The following is a 22,495-nucleotide window of genomic DNA, read 5'->3' on the forward strand; positions in this document are numbered from 1 at the left end:
CTCTCTCCTGAGGAGCCTCCCATACTGAGATCTGGTCCTTGTTCATAGTCCTTGGGTCTGGCATGCCCAGGCAGGCCTGCCTGCCCAAGAAAGCTGCCTTGTACCCAGCTAGGCCTACCTGGATCCTGCCTCCTTCCACCTGATCTGCCTGAGCCCTCAACGAGAACCAGGCCAACTTCTATAGTTGCTGAGGAGTCTGAGGACAGAGAGGACCAGAAGTTTGCCTGCGGTCACCCAGTATGTCAAGGCAGGGTGCAGATTCGAACCTGGGCTTCCAGGAGTATGACCGTGGTTAACAGTGACAGGATAAATGCATGTCAGGCACCAGACAGGCTTATGGAAGTAAGACAGGTGGGCATGGGGGATGAGAGCAGATGTGGGGTCTACTGGGTGTCTGCTGGTGCCACTCTGTCACCTGGAGAGATGGCAAACAGGAAGTCTGCTCTCCCAGCCTGGATGAGGAAGTGCTTTGTGAGCACCATGGCCCACAGGAGTGTCATTATTATTGGGAACAACAGAGGGCTGGTTTCTGGACAGGGCCTGAGGTCTGGTAGGCCTGGTACCCAGGTTGACAGGCTGTCAGCTGACTCACCTTTTCCTAAAATACTCAGTAGCTGGGCCACTGGGCAGTTATAGCGGCCGGTAAGGTGGGGAGACAAAAGGAAGTGTCTAGAGGGGCTGGGCCAGGCATTCCTGGGGCTGGGTTTTCTTGTGACAGAGATGGGCAGAGGGTTCAGGGACTGGGAGCATAGGACCCTCAGTCACTGCACCGTTGGGGACAAAAGGAGAAGTAGGAAAATCTGTTCTTCTCACATGCCTTTCCTCAAGATAAGGAGCATGAATTTAGGACACAGATTGGAGCCAGATGGTCTGAGTTTGAATTTTGGCTCCATTACTTACTAGCTGTGTGACTGTGGACAAATTACTTGGTCTCTCTGTGCCTCAGTTTTCCATACGTATAAAATGTGGCTAATAATAGATCCAACTTTATACTGTTGTTGAGAAGGTGAAATGCGAGGCACATAGTAAGGGCTCAATAAATGTTAAAGCCCCTCGGACACAGACGCCCCCAGCTCCAGATATACACACTCAGCCTTTTAGGGGCCAGCTGTGACCGTCGATTCCACGGGACTGATGTCAGCCAGGAACAAGATACATCTAATCCAGGGTTCTCAAACCTGGCAGCAAATTAGAATCACCTGGGAACATTTAAAAATATCTGGGATGGGGGAGTCCCAGGCATGAGCAAGGGTGAGAACCTAACATAGAATCACAGAACGTAGACCTGGAAGACAGGGACCTATAGGGGAGCGGAGGAGCCCTGGCTTTGGAGGAAGGGTCACTTCCTGGCAAGGAGCGTTTGCGCATGGACTGTCATTTTGGCATCTCAAGGAGCCTTGACTGCCTCTTCTGGGAGGGGGCTGGATGGAGAATTTCAAGGATCACATCGGGGGGATGTTTTTGAAAGAATCTCTGTATCCTGCCAAACATCGAAAGAAAAAAATGTTTGTTTATTGAATCCAGTGTATTAACATTTCACAGATGGGAAAAATGAGGTCCAGAGATGTTCAGTGTCCTGCTCAGAATCACACAGCAAGTCTGTGGCAGAGTTAGGACTGAAACCCTTGGAGGAATGGTTGAATCTGAAGGATGGATGCAGAATGAATCTCTCTGAGTTGAGGGAGACGTAGAGCATGTCCCTGGGGCTCCAGCCACTGAGCTGCAGTGTAAGATAACCAAGTAAGATTTAAGAAATAACTTGTCATGAGGTGAGTGCTGTGGAGGTCCTGCTTAGAGCTGAGAGCCCAAGAGATGGTGGCTATGCCAGGCCAGGGTTGGCTCTTGACTGCAGGGTGTGAGATGTCTTCAGAACAAATAGGTCTGGCCAGTGGCCTTAACAGACAGCTCCTGGGTACCTGTGTCCCATCCAGGCTATAATAGCCCGGGATTGACAGGTACTCAGGATTTGCCAAGAGATTTGTGCACTGGGCTCAGACTCGGTGCTTAGAATAGCCCTTACATCGGTCACCCCCCTTTATAGAGCAGGAAACTGAGGCCAAAAAAGGAAGGGAGGCCCTTTTCTGGGTCAGAACCTTTACACCATCTTAGCCCATGTAGTTTTCTACAGTGCTAAAAAGTAGGCCACATTGCCCCTAATTTGAAGGTGAAGTAAAATACATCAACTGGGCCTGGATCACTTAGTGACAGAAAAGCTTCCCACTCCTCCCCATGTCCCCAGACATGATTCCCAGGAAAAACTCAAGAAGGGGACCCAGAGGACTAAGGTAGCATCAAGGGAAGTTCTCCTAGAGGAGGTGTCCACCTAAATGATAAACAGGTGGACAGGATCTGGTGGGCATTGGGGTAGGGTGGCATGGGTAAAGATCTGGAGGTGAGAATGAGTCAGTCACTCATCTGCGTAGAGGAGGAAGTATAAATTTAAGAAATGGTGGTGAGAGGGTCAAAGCTGGGTAAATAAATCAGGGCTAAGTTATAGAGGGTCTGCCATGTCAGGCTGAGGATTTGGGCTTTATTGTGTTTGTGGTAGGGAGTCTTTAAAGGTGTCTGAGCAGAGGCAGAAGCACGTGCAGAGCTGCGCCTCGGAAACAGAGGTGGGAGAAATCCGGGTTTGGAGGGCCTCCTCCTGAGCTGATGGCACAGCCAGGGCTCCGCCCAGCCTGTGTGCCAGGTGCCTGGACTGTGTCCAGGACTGGGCTCAGTGACTCAACGTTGAGGAAATCACTCCCCAGGGAGAAAGGGCCCAGATGAATCAGCCCAGTGAGGGGAGGCTGGGGGCTCACTGAGTCACCCTCCAAGTGGGGAAGGGGGGTGTTGCAGAGAAAGGGGCCAGCAGCGCAGCGGTCAGGATTCAGGTCAGTCCACAGCAAGGGCTGTCGGGAGACTGGCTGACTTCCCACCCTTGTCGGGGTTGACTGTCCTGGCAGTCTTGTGAAAGAGATGGGATAACTGAGGCCCACAAACGGGAGGGAATCTGACCAAGGTCAAGCAGCAAGTCGCCGGCAAAGGCATGGCATGATCCAAAGCGCACCCTCTAGTCCAGACACGTCCTACCACCCCAGCGGATCTCATGCTAAATGGAGGCGAGGAACTAGTAGGTCCAGGCAGGGAGCTGGCCCAGGTGATCCTTCCTCCCTCTGCCCGCCCCCATTTCCCTCGCCCCGCAGATGGCAAATAGGCCCAGGCGGCGCTGCCGCGAAAGGACAGCAGGGGGCGTAGAAGCGTCACGGCTGCCGCAGGCGCCTGAGCACAGAGGCCGCGCTGCGGAGAACTGCGCTCCGGACGCGCGGGTCCCACCGCCGAACTGTGAACTGTGTGGCCCTGGGGCCTGCACCATCTCCGGCTTCCGGGGACGCCAACGCAGACCTGCCCGTCCGGTGCTGGGGGTCCGGCGCCCCTACCCCGCACTCAGGAGTGGTGCGCCTGCCCGTGTGTGCGCTCGTGTGTCCGTGCGCACGTGTCCCCCGCACAGATTGGCTATTGCCCCCCAGGCCTGTCCGTCGCTGGGCGACCTCTAAAATTCTCCCCGACTTCCCCATTTCTCCTGAAGAGGAGTCAGCCCGCGGCTCCTGGCATGGGGTCAGCGGCCCCTAGCCCCCTAGCCCCCGCCTCTCCGCCCCTCCCGTCACTGCGCTGGTCTCTGGCTTGGAGCTCTGGCCGGGCCCCAGGACTTTCTAAGTGGGGGAAGAGGATGTGATCTGAAGAGAGAGGTTCTGAGAGACGAGATAGCGACAGTAGGGGCGAGGGGCCAGAGAAGGGAGCGGAGGCTGAGAACCGGCTACCTGGTGGGCGATCCTAATAGCGGACAAGCTGGAAGAGTCTTGAGAGCAGAGAGAGAAGGGAGGTGAGAGCTGGGGTGGGGGGGCCCAGGGGGGTCCGCACGTCCGACTAGCCGAGAGGTGCAGCCCGCGGTGGCGGGAGGGTAGGCGGGGCTGCGCGGTCGGGGGCGGGGAGTGGGCGGGCCGGGGCGGGGCCTGGGCGGACCCTCGCGCGGACCCGGCGGAGCTGTCGCGGACGCGCTGACCGAGCGCAGCGGCCGGGCCGGCGGGCGGGCGGGCGGCTGCGAGCATGGTCCTGGTGTTGCACCACATCCTCATCGCTGTTGTCCAATTCCTCAGGCGGGGCCAGCAGGTCTTCCTCAAGCCGGACGAGCCGCCGCCGCCGCCGCAGCCATGCGCCGACAGCCTGCAGGTAGGGGGGCCCCCAGCACTGGGCACGAGGAGGACGGGGTGCCGGGCGAGCGCCTGGCTGGGTCCTCCACGGAGAGTGCAGGCGCCGACTCTGTGGTCCACTCTGCCCCTGAACCCTCCTCAAGGTGGGGCCCCCTCCCCTAGCCCTGAATTCCACTCCTGTGCTGGGACTGCAGCCCATACCCGGAGCCCTTGAATCCCCAGCTCACAGTTGAAACCTCACCCCAGACTCTGATCCCCTTTCGGATCTGGGACTCCACTCCAAGCACTGAACTCCCAATAGGGAGTTCACAGAAGGACCCCAGCCGGGCGCCAGTCCCCACCGAGAGCTCTTTAAACCTGGAACCCCTTGCCTCCCAGATCAACGGATGACCACTGCCCCAATCCCCAAACACCCACTATATATTTCAGACTCCGGGTACACCCATAACACCTGAACCCTCAGCTTTCAGCCAGGACTCCCCCTCAGTGCTGGAGCCTCACCCCAACCCCTGAACCTCTACTCCACAGCCTCGTCTGTGCCCCCATCCAGATTCCCACTCCAGCATCTGGACTTTGATCCTCACCTGGGACCCTACCCCAGGGTCAAAACACAGCTTTTCCTCATAGCTTGTCTCCTTCTCTGCAGGACCCCCTCCCACCTGCCTCCCGCTTTCCTTCCCTTCCTCCCTTCTGTATAGGAGGTCCCCTAGTCTCTTAGGGGTCTCACCCTCTCCTCTTGTTTCTCTCCAGGTGTGGTAGTCCCACTTTATTCTCTGGTTTCTCCCCTGGCTTCTCCGAGTCCTTCTGGGCCTCCTCTCTCTCTGCCCCTCCATGTCTCTTTCTTGGTCCCCTCTGCCCTGTTCATCTTTCTCAGTTTGTCCCCTCTATTTCTCTAGGTCTCTGTCTTTGTTCTAGGGTCTCACTCTGTGATCATCCCCTCCCCCTGTATCTGCCTCTGCTTTCCAGTGAGGAAGGGGCATGCTCAGAGTGCTGGGCTGGTGTCTGCAGGACCTCCACTTGCCCCATGTTGTCAGGCATGGCATGGTGTGGGCGCTCGTAGAAGGGGCTAAACATGGAGGGTACAGCCTTTGGGTGGTGCCCAGGGATCTAAGGTGGGTGGGGATTGTGCAGTGGCACTGGGGTTCATAACTTGTAAACCCCCCATCCCCACTGTCCTGGTCTTGACTGGGAGCAGCTGGGGGTGTGGGATTGGAGAGAGGGGAGTAGACTGCAATCTGGTGTCAGTTACCTGTGGTGGGAGGGTTCCAGGACTGGGTGAGTCTGAGATGTATGTATTTGTGTAGGATGGCCCACGTTGCATGTGTTGGGTGTGCCTTGTGTGTGATCATGTGTGATGTGTCATGTAATATTGTGTGTGGCACCACCAGGGGGATTATTTGGGGGGGATTTGTGGGGGCTTATGGTGAGTGTGAAGATTGTGACTGTGTGTCATTGCATGCCGTGCATGGCTAGGATGGTTGCGTTGTGAGTGTGGAGTGGTGCCGTGTGCATGAGTGTTGTATGTGTAGGGGACATGTGTGTATGTGGTGTGTCTGTCTCCGTGGGGTGGAGTTGTTGTAGGGGCAGCCTGCCTGGGGGATTGTGTGTGTGGTTGCGTATGTTATTGGCTCTTGTGTGTATCCCAGAAGAGCCACTGTGGGGGCCTGATGAAGGGGTTTCATTGGACGTCGTGGTGGAGGGGAGTGGGGGGGGGGGAGTTTTGTGTGCCCGAGTGTGTTCGCAGCCTAGGTGGCTTAGACTCTCTGTGGTACATCCTAGGCTTGCTTGGGAAATGTATTAGGACCTGTTTGTTGGTGTTTGAGCATCATATGTCCGTGTGATGGCTGTTTGTGCAACTCTGGGTAGGGGAGAGTGCAGCAGCCAGGGCCGAGGAGTCCCAGGCAAGGGGCTGGTTGACTGTGTGTGTGTGTGTGTGTGTGTGTGTGTGTGTGTGTCTGTGTGTGTATGTGTGTGTGAGCGCGCCCACATGCACATGGGGGGGAGGAGGCAATGTGCAGGCAGGATTGTGTATGCCGAGGGGCTGTGTGTGGCCACAAACATGTGACATTAGGCGTGCACATTATCTATGCAGGGTGTGTCTCGTCTAGATGGTGTGTGTGTTGAATTTAATTGGACGTGTGTGTGTGCCTGTGGTTGGGGAGGTGAGTGTGGGGTGTGTGAGGTGCATGGTGGGAGGTTGAGTGTGAGTGTGGTGTGAGGTGTGGGTGTGTGAGCTGTGTGACTTTTCAGTGTGACGCGTGGATTATGTGATCTTTTCTCCCTGTGAGCTGTTTATGTGTGGTGTGTGGTGAGGAGTGTGGAAAGGGTGTCCAGTGAGCTAGCGATGTGTGTGTGGGGTGAGGCAGTGTTAAGGAATGTGGAATGTGCTGCAGGGGGTAAGGAAGTGTGTGCACACGGTGTGTGGGGTGAGGGACGAGGCAGTCAATGTTTGGGGCATGGGGGATACAGCAGGTGTCCCATAAATGTTCGTGGAAGGGTGTGCGTGTGTGTGCAGGGAGGGCTTGGCTGCCATCTTGTCCTTGCTCCCCTCCCAGTTAGGTCCCCAGAGATGCCCAGTGACGTCCTCTCATGGCCCACCCCAAGCTAAGCTGCCTCTAGCCTTTGCCCTTCATCCTCCTCACTTTGACCAAGGCCTTTGTCTTGGGTTTCCGGCTGAGCAGGCGCTGGACAGGCAGGCGGCGGGTGATGTTGTGGTCTGGGAACCTTTGTTCTTTTCCTCTTGGTCTGTGTCGTGTTTTGGGCTGGGATATGAGGAGGGCGGGGAGAGGATGCACGTGTTGCAGGGTCACTGTGTTTACTACCACCTCACAATGCTCCACAGCGGGGAGGGGTTCAGGCACAGGCCGTGAGGCCCCGGGTGGCATCCCCAGTGGTGCCTTCTTGGCTCAAGAGCAGGCTTGAGGGGCGCCTGAGTGGCTCCGTCGGTTAAGAATCTGACTTTGACTCAGGTCGTGATCTCACAGTTCGTGGGTTAAAGCCCCGCGTCGGGCTCTGGGCTGACAGCTCGGAGCCTGAAGTCTGCTTCCGATTCTATGTGTGTGTCTGTCTCTGCCCCTCCCCTGCTTGCACTCTGTCTCTGTCTCTCTGTCTCAAAAATAAATAAACATTAAAAAAATAATAAAAATATAAAAAAAGACTGGGCTTGGGCCAGGAATGGTTTCTGGGTGAGTTTGCCACCATGAGGGATTAGTCCCATGGGTGGCCCAGTACCCCTTCTGGCTCACGTGTCTCCAGGATGCTGAGCAGTCAGGGGCCCTCTTCTGCCTGCCAGCCTGTCCCTCTTCCCTTCTCTGTGTGGCCCTCAGGGAGTGTCCCTACTGGGCTGGGGGTCAACCAGGAAGGCCTCAATGTATCTCCTTTTGTTGACCTCCCATCTGACAGGAGGAAGAGTCCCTGCCCTCACAGAGACCCTTATCTGAGAAAGGAAGCCTGGTGACACTTTGGGGACTCTCTAGTCTGATAGGGGAGATGCCAGTCAGGAGGAGGACCCAGGTCACACCCTCCAGAGAAAGCAACAGGGAAACCTTAGTGGGCAGCCTGCTGACAGGTATTTGAGAGGATGAAAGGCCAGGGCTCCTGGCAGTTGGAAGGCACAGAGACTACCAGAGTCAGTCAGGGGAGGTGGCTGGGGGCAGCGCCCCAGCATCACCTTCCAAAAGGCTCTCTGCGGTGAGTGGGCTTAATAAGCTGGGCCTTGATGGGGGTGTTGAGTAGGCAGAGAAATGTGGCCTGGGGCTGAGGAAGATTCTCAACTGGAAAATTCAACTGGAAAATTCTCAACTGGAAAATTCAAAAACACATCTTGATGGCATTTGGTCCTTCCCAAGCAATACTGTCTAGCCTTGGATGGCCATCCCTGGGCCTCCAGCCTTCTCGAGCTTTCACATCACCTCTTCCCTTCCCCTTGTCTTTGGCCAGACTGATCGTCATCGTCATCATCATCTTTTAGGCAGCTCTTTCCAGATTCCAACCTCCTTTCACAGAAGTCTCATCTAACAGATTGACTCATTCACTTGTCTAAAGCATTTATTGTGCACCTGCTACACACTAGGCAGGCACTTAAGTGCTGGGGTCACAGCAGTGACCAAACAGGCTTCCTGGGGCTCCCGTGTCCTTTGCCTGAGAAAACCCATCTTCCCAGCTCGGCCACACTGTTGGCCTCTTAGGCCCTGGGTACATGACCCTCCCTCCTGTGTTACCCCGGCCTGATGTACACTTGATTCTGTGAGGCTCCAGGTGTGCACCCCATGGTGTTGGGCTCACCGGAATGCGAGCTCTTCAGAAGCTGGGCCAGGTCTGCCCATCCCGCGTGTCCTGAGCTGGGCTCGGCACAGTCCAGATGGCCACATCGATCATCAGATGTCCATATACCCTTGTGGGGTTGGCAGCCCATGTGCCGTCCAGAAAAACAGAGGCCCAGAGCAGGGAGGGGATTTTAGGAAGTCTCCTTCTTAGACCCTCCTATTGCCAGTGTTCTCAGAGACCAGAGAGGTCAGGTGATTTGTCCAGGTTTCACAGCAAGGTGACAGAACACAGCAATTTTCTATTTCCCAGAAAGCAGCTCTACTGGTCAGCAGGCTGGACTCCAGCCCCAGCACCATGCAGCTCCCTGGCTGGCCTCCGTGCTGCCTGTGGCGGGTGAACGATTATTAATGACCCCCCTGGCAAGGAGACAGGAAACGTTTCCCAGCCACAGCTGGGGACATGCTCCCTGCCAGCCCCAGCCATCCATACCCACCCCGGCCCTGGTGTCAGCACGGATGTTATCTCCATTCTGCCCCAGCCTTCCTCGCTCCTCCTGCCCATCCGCCTCCCGCATCCTTTTCCTCTCAGGGCTAAAGGACAAGAAGAGACAGAGCTTTCTGAACAACATCTCTGTCTCACCACTTTCTCCAACTTGATTCATCTCCACCTTCTTCCCTGCCCCAGACCAGCCAGAAGCAGCCCCTCCTTCTGGAAGCCTTCTCTGAATGCACCTGTAGGCCCTCCAGCAACCCTGGCCTGGACCCTGGCTGCTTCATCTCCCTCACTGCAGACTTTGCTCCCACTCTGATGGCCCTAAGTCTGGGCTGGGGACTTCCTGTGGCCTGTCCTCAATTGTTGTCTTAAGACTGACACTTTTGGGGCGCCTGGGTGGCTCAGTCGGTTGAGCGTCCGATTTCAGGTCAGGTCATGATCTCACAATTCATGAGTTCGAGCCCTGCATCCGGCTCTGTGCTGACAGCTCAGAGCCTGGAGCCTGTTTCAGATTCTGTGTCTCCCTCTCTCTCTGCCCCTCCCCACTCATGCTCTGTCTCTCTCTGTCTCTAAAAAATGAATAAACGTTAAAAAAATTAAAAAAAAAAGACTGGCACTTTAAAGGGGCACCTAGGTGGCTCAGTCGGTTAAGCTTCCAACTTTGGCTCAGGTCATGATCTCACAGTCCATCAGTTCAAGCCCCATATCGGGCTCTGTGCTGACAACTCAGAGCCTGCTTTGGATTCCTTGTCTCCCTCTCTCTCTGCCCCTCCCCTGCTCATGCTCTGTCTCTCTGTATCTAAAAAATGAATAAATGTTAAAAAATTAAAAAAAAAAAGACTGACACTTGGAGGATCCTCCCGGATGCCTCCTCCAAGAAGTCCCCAGCCCAACCCAGGGACTCTCACTTATCCTAAGCACCCCAGCCTGCCTGTCCATGCCACACACTATATACTGCCAGGCCTTCCTAGGTGGACATTTAGTGAGTACCTACTATGCGTCCAACAGAGAGGGGAGGTAGAAGTGAGCACAGTGTGGACTTTAAAGCTCTGCCACACACTGCCCCATGTCTGAGCAACCATGTGTCTGCCCCATGGCAGGTAAACACACCTAGGTACGAGGGCTGATGGCAGCCAGGTGATGGGGTCGGGGAGGAGGCACAAAGACTGATGCTGGTAGGTGGTGTGGTGAGGGCAGTGCTGGAGAGAAAGTAGGAGGCCATGGTGGGACAGAGCAGCAACCCCTGACTCAGCCCAGAGTAGGAGGGAGGGGCAAGTTGGGGAGCTTCCAGGAGGAAACGTATCTAATCTGAGAGTTAAGGGATGAGCTAGGAGAAAGTTCTGGACAGAGAGGAGTGAATGGCACACATGAAGCCTTGCTGGTGACAGACAGAGGGAAGGAAGTGTGGTTCTGTAGTTCTGTGTAGCTGGATCCTGGACTGCCAGGGTGGCCGAGTCCTAGGGTGGGATCTGGTGTGTGTGTGTGTGTGTGTGTGTGTGTGTGTGTGTGAAGCTGGTGACAAGGCTGGTGATGTCTGCAGGGGCCAAATTATGCAGGACTCCCAAGTGAAGGGATTTATGGACTTTTTCCAGAAGGAACTGGGCACTAGGTGGGGAGTTGAAAGCAGGGCAGAGACTGCTCAGACCTGCTTATTAGGAAACCTGGGCCATGGCTGGCGAGCACACGGAAGGGGTGCGGCAGGAGGCTGGGCTGGCCTTGCTGGAGGCTGGTGCAGTGTGGTCCAGAGAAGGGCGAGGAGGCATGGGCAGGAAGATGGCCAGGATGGAGGGGAGGAGACAGACCTTCGAGGGGTGAAGAGGGAGCCGCTCAGCTATGGAGGTAGAAAGAGAGGGAGCACCTCCCTGCATGTCTGGTTGGGCTCCTGAGGGAAGACTGGGCGTGAGGGCAGATGCCTGGGCCTGTGTCAGGGTCCTCTAAGGACTGAAAGGTCTCAGGAAGGTCTCCCAGGTCAGGAGCTTGGAGGCTAAGCAGAGACCAGGAGACCTGGCCCCCACTCAGAGCTGCAGCATCCTCTCCAGGAGTGTGGGGACTCGGGAACTGCCCTGGGCAAAGAGTGTTCAGAATTCAAAAATTAAAACAATCTGTGAAACGTAATATTTAATAAAATTCAAATCCAAAACTGTATGAGCACATTCCAAAATGAGTTAAAATGTAAATTTATGAAAATGCTAAACATACTTGATGGTTCTAATATCAAATGTAGGTCTCATTTGCTTCCCTCCACTTCAGATCAGACTCCCCTGAAGCTGCTGCTGCCTCAGGGGTGGCCAACAGCCCCCCCTTCCCTCCCCCCCTCCCCCCAGGCTCCCAGTCTTGAGTTCAAGGCACCTCCTCTAGGGAGCCCGCCCTCTGGCTGTTAGCTTCAGGTGGCAGGCCTTTTGCTTTTCCTGTCCTCCACCCTGAGGGAGTTGGCCCCATCTGTGGTTGTCTTTATTTAGGGGGCCCAGGTGTAGACCTAGAGGAGGGATGGGCGAGAGTTGCACCCAGATTGGAGGAGGGTGAGGGGGCTGAGAGATACTCAGCTACAGTGCTCAGTGGGGGTGGTGTGGGGACACAGGAGGACTGGGGGAGGGCCAGGAGGGGGCATGAGGGGAAGTGAGCAAAACTCACAGAGCGGCCCCGCTCCGGCATAAACACAGCTATTTCCTAATGTAAAAGTGACACCATTTCTGGAACACCCGAATGTTGTGGTCCCGTTTTGCCATCTCAGGAGTGGGCATTGCTTGGCTTGCACTCTCCGGTCATCTTGCACGAGGCCATTTTCTGGGCTGCGTTTTCTCACGGCGGGTGGGGGCGGGGGGCGGGAAGAAGGAAGTAGGGGTAGTATCTCCAAGGAGTGTATGAGCACCAGCTCTAGGGATGCATGACTCTAAGAATCCGGCAGTGTCAGTTTGTGGGCTTCTAGCCTTCCATGACTCTTAGCTTCCAGACAGAGCTGTGTGCAAGCTGGGTTGTGCGATTCCGACATTCTGCAACTTGAAGTTGCTGAGACTCCGGGAGCCAAATAGGCGGGCATTCTGTGAATCCAGGATTCTAGGATTTGATGACTTGATGATTCAATGATTCTAAATGGGGCTGCTGGGAAGAGCTGCAACCACCTTCCTTGTTAATGTCGATGTTAGGTTATTAAAAACATAAGGAGAAGCAACGGAGACAGCTCAGGATGGAGGGTGGCCCCACCCCCAGTGAGAGGGGAGGAGGGCTGAGCCGGTGTTGGGGGACCCAGACCCCTCTCCACCTGGGTCACATGGGCAGATTCTCCTGCCCCAACAGAAGTGATGTCTATGCACGTGTGAGATCTGCCACTCCCTAAGCTTGCAGGATAAGGGGTCATTTCCTTCATCCCCCTGCCTCCATCCTTCAACTATTTCGGATTATAGCAGAGAGAGGAGTGCCCTTTCCTCCCAGCCACTAAAGTCTCTGGGCAGAAATGTCGACAGACAGAGGAGGAAAGAGAGGCCTGCTTACCACCTACCCCCCTTCCCCACCAACCCTGGCCTGAGGGGGAAAACAGGACATGAACACTTCCTGGACACGGACGTGGAAATGCACGAACACTTGCTTGTGAGGGCCCCAAGTACAAAGGGCCTCCGACTGGGGCAGAGGCCAGGGCAGCCAGAGGAGCAGTGTGGGCATTGGCTGGTGACCCATCAGCACCTCTTGAGCACAGGCCAAGGAGGGAGGACCCTGCTTGTGCCCAGGAGGTGGCTGTGAGAAGAGCTTAAGGAAGGGAGGTCCCAGGCCAAGTCGCCTGGAGATGGATGACCAGTGGGTGCTCCCTTGTGGCACAGGCCGGGTGGCTTGCTGCCTCTTGGCTTCTGCACTTGTCTCAGCACCTGTGCCAGAGTTGGGTGGGGGGGATCCCCTAGGCAGGAGAGAAGTATCATTGGCCTCTAGAGAGCTCGCTCCGACTGGGTTCCTCAGAAGCCTGGTGCCGCTGCAGGAGTCCCAGCATGGTGGGCTCAAAGATCAGGTGAGGGAGACCAGGAGCTGGCCCAGGTCGCACAGCAGAGCAGGACCTGAAACCCAGCTTCCTGACTCCCAGTCCTGGGTGCTCCCCATTGTCTGCAGCTTCCCCCTTTCCCCTGTAACTCCTGGGGAACAGGAGCTGAGGCAGGACTCCTGTTAGGGGGCAGAGCCCTTGTCGATCACTCCTCCATCTTTTTCCTCCCACAGGCCAGAAGGCAGGTAGGGTGGCGGCAGCTGCTCCCTGTCATCCCCAAGGTTCCATTGTCTACTGCATCCTGTCTTGGCCCTGAGGATAGGGTCCCCAGCCACCCGACCCACAGTGAGCCTCCTGGGCGCTCCTGCCCCTTCACTCGGGCTCTCTCCCCACCCTGCAAGTCTCCATCTCTGGCTGGCTGTGTGTGTGTGTCAGCCTCCCTCCAAAGATCGTTAGACTTGGACGGGCCCTAGGAGATCGAGTCCCATGCTTTTATTCTTCAGAAGAGGAAAGTAGCTCAGAGAGGGAAGGTCCTATGCTGGGCCCGCGTCACGGAAGCACACTGCCCTCAGTGTCAGGCGACTAAGGTGTGAACTGAGGTCATGACCCACAACGGGCTTCTCTTTCAGCCCTGAGTTGTCATCCCTCTTCTTTACTCAGACTACTGTCTTGTCTGCCCCTGTGCCTGCCGCCTAGCTGACCCCTACCTTGGGCAGAACCTGCCCTCGGGACATAGACTGGAGCTCAGGACTCCGTGACTGGGATGACACCCATGCCCACACGGACACACAGACACGTGCAAGTGCATACATGAGAACATATAAGTCCCAGGTGAAAACCTATATCTCATAGTTAGGAGGCTGTTCTGGAACCTGGTGTTCTCTTCTTGTGAGGCACCACACACCTCCTCTAGGAAGCACTCCAGGACCTCTCTGCATATTGTCTCCATCTCACTAGCCTCTTTATGACAGCTGGGTTCTACAATCCTAGGTTCCTCCACTGTGATCCCAAGGTCATGGGTGAGTCTCCTCCTAGTCCTAAAGCCCCTCCTTCAGTGTCCCTTCCTTCTGTCTCCAAGAGGGGCTCAGCTTCCTGTGGCTGGGTGGGGAGAGCCTTGTGGTCCCCAGAGGACAGTGGGACAATGAGGAGGCCGTGACAGATGAGACATTGTGTCTTCCCCAAAGCAGGCTCCACCCTACCCTAACCTCCTGGCTGGTGTCTGGGGCACAACTCTTAGGACTAGGGTCCTCGTCTGACCCCACAGCCTTGACCTGTCAGTGTAGAGGTCAGAGAATCATAACCACGATCCTACTCAGCAGTTCTCTAACTGGAGGTTGTGAAGCCCAGGTCCCCAGGGTGTCGGCAGCATAATAATGGGTGCTGCAGACTCCCAGGAGGGGTGAGCTGGACCTCCCTGCCCGGGGGGTAGGCAGGGGTGTGGTAAACACTAAGGCTGGGTGGGATTATGGAGGAGCTGTGAATGCCTTGCTGAGACTCCCCTTTTCCAGCCTACCTTCCCCATGCTGGCAGCTGGTGCTGGGGAGCCAGAGAGCAGGGGCCTCTCCAGGGAGGGGTAGAGAGGCGGGAGAGTATTTGGAGAATCATAACTAGCACTGCCTCCTGTCACGGGAGGGAGAGAGAGTTGGCCCAGGGTAATACAGCGGGTGGACCATCGGAGGCCTGGGTGGAAAAGAAGTTTGAGGCCTGTGGACAAAAGGGATGGGCTTGGGGTTAGGTATTTAGCTCAGCCCTTGTCATTTCCTCTGCCGGACATGGCCGGGTTAGCAGGGTCATCGCACAGAGGGAAGCAACAGGCCGGGACCAATGCCCTACAGTAGACTCGCACACATGGGTGACCTCATCACACCCTGGGCTGCAGTCAGTCCGTGCGGACCACAGTCACCCATGGAGATGGCCACATCTAGACCACCGCTCCACATGCAGACCCAGTCTTCCTAGGCGACACTCAGGCATGGCTGTCAGCATGGCTGAGTCGGGAGATCCCATAGGACACGGGGACATGTGGGACAAACAGACGCCCTGCCACAGCCACACCACAAGTATCCACATACCAGGTGCAGCTCCTGTCACCCCTATGGTGACCCAAGGAAAGCCATAAATTCCAACAGTCATGGGCAGGCATCCAGAACCTGGATGAGAAGAGGGGACCACCAGGCAGGAGATGCAGAACCCCCCCACCAATGCCAGACTGTGCCCTCCCCCCAGCTCGCTGAGCGCCCAAGGCTGTTTATTTCCTAGCAGAGATGGGTGTCTCATCCCTCTCCCCCTCCCGTCCCCACCACACGCTTCCAAAGCTGCCAAATCAAATCAGCCCCTGCGCCCGCGCCAGGCTGGCATGGCGGCCAGCAGCTGACTGGAAGGAAGCCAGGCTCAGAATATCCCGCCGCCTGTGCCTGTCCAATGCTTGGGTGTGCTTGTCGGGTGGGGGTGGGGAGGGGCAGCCAGCCCCTGGGCAGTGCCTTCGAGAGGCTGGGGTTTCTGGAGGCCACCTGGGTGGTAGGCTCCTGGAGAATGAGTGAGCTGAGCAGCTCCCTGGTGTCTGCCAGCATTATGAGGCTCTGTGGGGTCCGACCAGAGCTCAGATGACTGAGCACCAGGCCAGGGTTGGGGCACCAGCTGGAAGCCTGACCCCGTGGCTGTGTGAGCTAGATAGGACAAACCCCATTTTGCAGATGGGGAAACTGAGGATTAGAGAAGGGTAGTGAAGTTTCCTGGAGAGAAGCGGAAGTGGAGAAGGCATCAGAAAGGGTGAAAATGTGGTTGTTCCCCTCCTGAGGAGGTCCTGGTTGAACGAAAGAGCTCAACTCTGTTCCCAGAGAAGAGGTGTCCTCCTGAAGTAGGGAGTAAGAAGGGAGGGTGAGGGGAGAGCAGGGTGAAATCAGGCGAGGCTTCCTGGAGGAGGCCACTTGTGGGGAAGAGGAAGCCCTGGGCCTGCTGGGGACTGGGTGGGCGGGGGTAGGCTGGGAAGAAGGGGAGAAGGCCTGGCAAGCCTCAGCCCCTGGCCTTCTTGTCTCTGCAGCTGACTGGGACCTACTTGCACAGAAGCCAGTCCCCCCAGAGAGTAGAGATGCCGGACTGGAGGTGAGAGCTCAGTGGAGGGAGGCGTGGGTGGGCTTGGAGGGGTGGGGGCACAGACTGGGGGTCAGTCTGAGCATTGTCCCCACCCCTGGGAGGACTGGGAGGCTGGAGCCGAATCCCACCCCTGCCCCCACCAGCCTAGGGTCACCCCACACCAAGATCACCTTCCTTGCCCTATTCCTGCCTGGGGTCCTCTCCCATTGAGGATTCATCCTCCTCCCAAGTCACCGGGGAATCATTTCAGACTCCTCCCTAGGCCTCCCCACCCTCATCCAATGATTCCCTGTTGATTTTCTGCCCTAAGTGTTTTCTGAATTCCCCTCGTCCTCTCCACTCCTGCTGCCTGCCCCAGTCCGGCACTGGTCATCTTTCCCCTGCACGGCTCACTGGCTCACTGCTTTCAGTTGCCCCACTCTCCATGTGGCTGCCAGGAGGCTCTTTCTAACACGCATACCTGAATTTGTCACTTTTCTGCTCAAAAATCGATGCTTCCCATCCTCCTGCTCCCTCTGCAGTCCCTGCCTCCCCAGAACCACTCCTGCCACTCTCTTCTCCCTCAGCTTCCCAAATCTTTCTGGGCTCAGCTCTAGCCTCCCCTCCTCCAGGAAGCCCTCCCTGCCCCTCATGCTCCCTCCTCTGAGCTCTCCTGCCTAGTCAGACGGGGGCATTCTGGTGTCTGTGCCATTAGCACTCTATTTTCTCCATTATGTGACTCTGTAGGTCTTCTCCCCTTGAACTGTGAGCTCCTTAGCCTGGGGACTGTGCCTTTTTCATTCCTGAGTCTCCCACCTCCTTCCAAAGGAAGGTGCATTTCCTTTGATGTGAGGGATGCCATCCACACCCCGGCCATGCCTTTGGGGTGCCTCACAGTATTCAGCGCTCAGAGGGGCCTTGAGCAGCAGAAATGGGGTGGGCTGCAGACTGGGTGGAGTGGCACAGAGGAAGGTTGTGTGTAACGTCAGACCGAGCAGCAAGACCAGCATGAGCCTTCTCTTGTACCCAGGCCCGGCTAAGAGAAAGGGGAGCCTCCTCTGTGTCAGAAGCATTAGACACACTTCCTTGTTCAATCCTCATGACCCCCCAGTGAAACAGCAGCTGTTATTATTCTCCTTTGAGGAAGCTGAGGCCCAGTGAGGTCACACAGTGAGCAAATGGGGCAGATCTGAGTGTGGATCCCAGATGCGTCTCATGCCCGCCACTTGCTCTCTCCCTGCCCTCCGGTAACATGGGAAAGAAGACGCCCACACATGGCCTGGCGCACAGCAGGGCTCAGCATGGACTCACTGCCGGGACGTGGGGGCCAAGCCCTGAGAATGTCCCTACAGCCGGGAGTTGGGGAAGGGAGAGAGGAGGGGGCACCCAGAAAGTCATTATTAATTTATTTATGATCATGGCATTCCCCATGGGGCAGGGGCTCCCCCCGCCCCAGAGCTGGGACAGATGGTGTTCCTGGGAGCCAGCAGTGTCTCGGCAGCCACAGCCACCTGCCAGGAAAGCCTGGATTTGTCATCCTCCCAGGAAGCCATGGGGGGACACGGCTTTGGAGAAGCTGAGACCTGCCTTGGTGCTGGGAGCTAGGCCCCAGGGGAAGGAGCCAGTCCCAGGCTCCTCATTTATACCTCTGTGTACCACCCTCTTTGCCTAGGCCTGGGCCCAGTTCCCTACAAGTGCAAGTCCTGCCCCTCCTGTCTAGCTCCACCGAGCCCCAGCAGGAGGCCTCTCCCGATCATACCCATTGGATCCCTTTGCTTCTGTTCTGTCTCCCCGTTTCCTTTGTCTGGGTCCTGCTGCCTCCTCCCTCAGAGGGAGGGTCTTAGGCTGTGAGCCCCTCAGCTCTCAGCTCTGGCCTGTCCCCCAGCCTCACATCCACCCTGAAGATGGCAGCTGTCTGCCTGGCCTCTGGGCAGAGCCTGCTCTATCTCTGGGCTCAGTTAGCACCCCATCCCAAGTGCCTAGGCCCATGCTCAGCTCTGCTGGGAGAGAGTGCCAGGCACTCCTCAACATAAAAAGAACAGGACCAGAGAGAGCAGGGACCCTAGGATATGGTCATACTACAGAGACAGCGGGGTGGAAAGAGGGAAGAGGGATGGGGTGACTGAGAAGGACCCCCCCTCCCCCTGCCAGGGTGGTTGCTAGAGACAAGGCCTCATCTAGCAGACTGACTGTGGGTCAGATGGGCATGTGTCCAAGTCCCAGTTTCACTGCTTTCTAAGAGTGTGAGCTTGGACCAGTCCCTTAACCAGCCTGAGCATCAGTTTCTTCACCTGTCAAAGGGGATAAGAAGATCCATCATTATTGGACGTAATCACAGCAGAGCTGCTGGGGCATGTTACAAAGTATGTGTGAGCTGCCTGGCCCGGGCCTGGCCCACAGCAGGTCCTTAGAGGGAGCTGGCTCCCTCCCTGCTTCCCACAAGGGTGAGATCCTTGGAGCCAGGCCTAGGCTGACAGGGTGCACCTTGGGGCTGGGCCAGGGTTAATGGAGGTTCTGTGGGCACGGCACGTTCTCCTGGCACTGGCAGCTTGACAGCCAGGGGAGCAGGGCTGCCAGCACCCATCCCTATGGCGGGCATCTGTTCAGCACACCCTCTTGGGATGGCTCCCTGGCTCCTGTGCCAACCCGCCAGCTTGGGGGAGGGCTCTTCACACTCAGCCTGGAATCCTCCTTCAGGGCCAGGGCCATTGCTCTCTGAATGTTGGGGTGGAGGCAGTTCAAGTAGTGAACTGAGCACGTTGGTTCCATGCCCTCTCTGTGCTGGTTCTCGGGGCCCAGAAGGATCTTGGGAGCAGTAGCTAGGGCAGAGGCTGGGGGAGAGGCAGACGTAGACAATGGCACAGGTATCCCCACTAAGCACGCTAATGCTCTGCCCAGCACTGGCTCCTCTGTCGCTGCTCATGGGATAAATAGAGGCCACACCCCTTGGCATTGTCGGCCCTGCCTGCTGGGCCCCCTCAGGGCTACCCCTTGCTCCCGGACTTGGCAGTCCTTGTTACTTCCCAGGACACCAGCTCTTCCTGGCCTCCCTGCCTTTGTTTGCACCGACCCCTTTCTCTGGAATGCTTTTCCCTTTTTTCTCTGCCTACTCCCTTTTTAAGCCTCAGGTTAGAGGTCACCTCTTCTGTAGAGTCCTCCCAGATTGCTCCCTCCACTCAGATCGAGTCAGTCTCCCCTCTTTCCTGGGCACTCACAGCTCCCAAGCTTCCCTGAGCTCTAGTTGGGTAACTTGTTAGCCCATGTGGTTGCATATCCTTTCCCACATAGTTGTAAACACATGGGGGATAGGAACCAAGGCTGAGTCTCCTTTGTCTCTCCTGAGCCCGCATGGGACCTGGCAGGCCTCGTACATAGTAGGTGCCCAATTAATGTTTCTTGATTAAAGGAGAATGGCTGTGTGAAGTGTTGGAGGAGTTCCAAGAAAGGGCAGTTGCTGGATTGGGGAGAGTCTTGGAGACTTCCTGGAGGAGGTGGCCTTGGAACTTTGAAGGATGGGGAGGGTTAAGGCCATGGACTGATGAAGCCAAAGATCAGCTAGATAGTCAGAGAGGTCCATGTGGCCAGCTCTTAAGAAAACTACATGAGGACAACAAGGTCCAGCCCAGGACTGGGAAGAAGCAGATAGAGAGCCTGAAACAAAGACTCAGCCCCAGAGGGTACTGTGGGAGGCTGGCTTGGTGCTGAGAAGCCAGATCCCAAAACCCCTCTGCCCCTGGGTCCTGGACTGAGGAATGCTTGGTCCCAGAGTCTGGGGTGAGGCTGAGGCCACCGATGGTGAGTAAATGGGCCCAGTGTGGCAGGCTCGTGATAGGCAGGACTAGGCATAGGGCTAGGCAGGAGCTGGGGTGATCCTGTAAGGTAAGATTGCTGTGGGGGCTGAGAAAGTCTTCACACATGGAAGGAGCCGCTGGGGCCAGGCCGTGTGGGCAGGATGTCCTGGGTCTCCGTGAGAGAAGGCCCAGCACGTCAGTGGAGCCCAGGCAATGGGCAGCGAGCACCTGGATGTGGCTGGAAGGGCTGCTTTCCAGGAGGCAACACTTTCTGGCCTGTTTAAAATTCTTGAGTGAGTGCTCCTAACTGGCAGGTGTGCCAGCCTCCTCCTGGGTTCTCCACGTCAGGATTAAGTAGCCTCAGTGATGCCCCATGGCCCCAAGGGAGCTGCTTGCAGCTAGTTGGCCATAGCATCCGGCCTCTATAGGGGCACCGAGGCCCTGCCATCTGCCTGTGCCCACCTGTTGGACCGCACAGGCTCGGGCTGTGTAGGGACTTGGGGCCAGGGAGGTGGTCTCAGCTGCCACCCAGTCCGTCTGTCTGTCTGTCCATCCATTTGTCCACACCCCCGCCCAAACAAGGACCAGGTGGAGATGGGCAGGCATGGGTCCTGCAATCCGAGAAGCCTAGTCTGAAGGGGGAGGCATCAAGTACCAGGGATTTGCACCCAGAAAAGACATAAGCTCAGACTGTGCTGGGCATTAGGCAGGCCAAGGCCCAGGGAGGTCAGCCCCCTTGAGAGCTTGGAATGGTGGCTCAGAGAGAGGCAGAGACTGGCTCAGAGGCACGCAGCAGGTCTGAGGTGGTGTTGGGGGTAGATGCTGTGAGCCCCAGAACAAGGTTCCTCAGGCGGGCCCCTCCCCCACCACCCTGCCTGGTCCTTGGCTGTAAACACTGAGAGAACAAGTTCCGTTTCCTGGGAAATATTTATCTCAGGCCGTGTGGGGAGCGTGTGCTGGCCTCCCTGTGTCCTTCCTGCAGGCTGGCCTGGGGCGGGAGGGAGGTGAGGGGGCCTGGCAGCCATGGGGGGCAGTCTGCGGGCCGGGCCAGGGCCAAAGGCAGGGCCAGGAAGGGAGTGCCCGGAGGCTCCTCTTGGAGCCAGAATCTAAATGCTGGAATGGGGGAGGGGGGGAAGGATAGCAGAGAAGTCTGTTTTTCTCCAAATCCCACAGCATAATTTGCCTGTCTCCCATGTTCTTGTCTTCATCTGTGGCAGCCCTGTCTCTTCCTGGTTCCTACCTCCAAGCGTTTGCTCCTGTCTGGTGCCCCCACCTCAGATGCATTTTCTTCCTTGTCTTCATATTTGCCAGCTCTCAGCTGGCTTCCTCTGGGAAGGCTTCCCTGATTCGCTAACCCCCTAAGCTTTTGTCCTCCTCTTCCACCTTCTGTCCTTCTCTTCCGGCTCCCAGCAGCTTCAGACTGAGCCTCATAGACCAGTGTAGACAGCCTCTTCCAGACAGCCCTCGAGTCCCCTTCCTGGTCATCCTGGGAGTGGGTGGGGCAGGGCCCAGAGGCCGCCTCCTTTCAGTGGACAGGGCATGAGCCCAGGCACTTGGGGAATCCAGGTTGATTGAATGGGGGGAATATCCCACGGGGCCCAACCAGAATGATGGGGGGCAGGAGGTGCAGGGTTCCCACTGGGTGGCCCTTGGGCTTTGGGCTGTGTGTCCCAGGCTGGGCCAGGCCTGACTGGGGCCCTGACAACAGGAAATCCTTGAAGGAACAAGCAGTGGCTAAGGACTCTGAACACAACAACAGGAAACAGCCTTGACATGGGGCAGCAGCTCAGGCGACTGTGCCCAGTGGGGTGGGGTGGGCGGAAGCTTATGGGACCCAGGGTGACACTGAGATGCTGATCGTGGGGCAGTGGGTATTCTACTGAATATGTGACACTGATCTTGTGACGTTATGTGTTATCGAGCATGTGACCTGAATCTTGGGATACCGTGGGGACAGTGAGTGAGTCACTGAGTGTGACACTGAGTGTGTGACACCAAAGGATACCAAATGTGTGACACCACTGATCAAAGACTGTGAGACCATGGATGTGGCACTGAGCACACTTTGATACTGTGTACTATTGATTGTATGATGCTAAGTGATACTAGGTCTGTGACGCTGAGGCTCTGACACCATAAGGGTCAAATATGTAAACACAGATGAATGACATTGTGCAATAACAGGTGTGGTCCTTGTGGCTCAAGTGTCTGACACTGAATTGTGAAACCAAGTGTGTCCCCCAAGCGTATGCTGTAGTGAGGCTGAGTGTGTAACCAAGGGTGTGACATGGGGTGACATCAAGTGTCACTAAGCGACTCTAAGTCCACTGTTGGCTGAATGTGTGATAATGTGAAACGTGACCACACGACACTGTGTATGACACAGTCCCAGGAAGACTCCGGTGGGTTCAGACAGGGAAGTGACACAGTCTAACGCATGATTTTGAGATTGCTCTAGCTGTAGTGTTTGCGCAGGGGGTGGGGGGCAGTTGGAATGTGAGTTGGAGGGGCAGAGAGGAGGTGAGCAGACAAACTGGAGGCCGCAGCAGCCACCCAGGCAGGAGATAGTGGTGCCCGGGCTATGGGGATGCGGATGAATCGCAGAGAAATGGATGAACTTTGGAGATAGATGGGAGGTTGCAATGACAGAACTTGCTGATGAATAAGAGGATGAGCTGGAGGGAGAAGTGGACGGTGGCTTCCGGTTTCTGGTTTGAGGA

General features: G+C 56.5%; 1 protein-coding gene across 4 annotated transcripts in view; it reads left to right on the forward strand.

Moving 5' to 3' along the window:
• Positions 1 to 4,024: 4,024 nt before the first annotated feature.
• Positions 4,025 to 22,495, forward strand: part of PDE2A (phosphodiesterase 2A) — a 68,506-nt gene continuing 50,035 nt past the window's right edge. For 3 of the 4 annotated variants that reach the window (XM_047824064.1, XM_047824062.1, XM_047824061.1), the window contains exon 1: positions 4,025 to 4,209. In XM_047824064.1, coding sequence (XP_047680020.1) covers positions 4,087 to 4,209 — 123 coding nt within the window. In that variant the 5' untranslated portion in view covers positions 4,025 to 4,086. Of the gene's footprint in view, positions 4,210 to 15,952; positions 16,015 to 22,495 lie in introns of all 4 variants that reach the window. The other variant, XM_047824063.1, reaches the window with a different exon arrangement.

Source organism: Prionailurus viverrinus, chromosome D1 (genome assembly GCF_022837055.1).
Source record: "Prionailurus viverrinus isolate Anna chromosome D1, UM_Priviv_1.0, whole genome shotgun sequence".
Classification (NCBI taxonomy): Eukaryota; Metazoa; Chordata; class Mammalia; order Carnivora; family Felidae; genus Prionailurus; species Prionailurus viverrinus.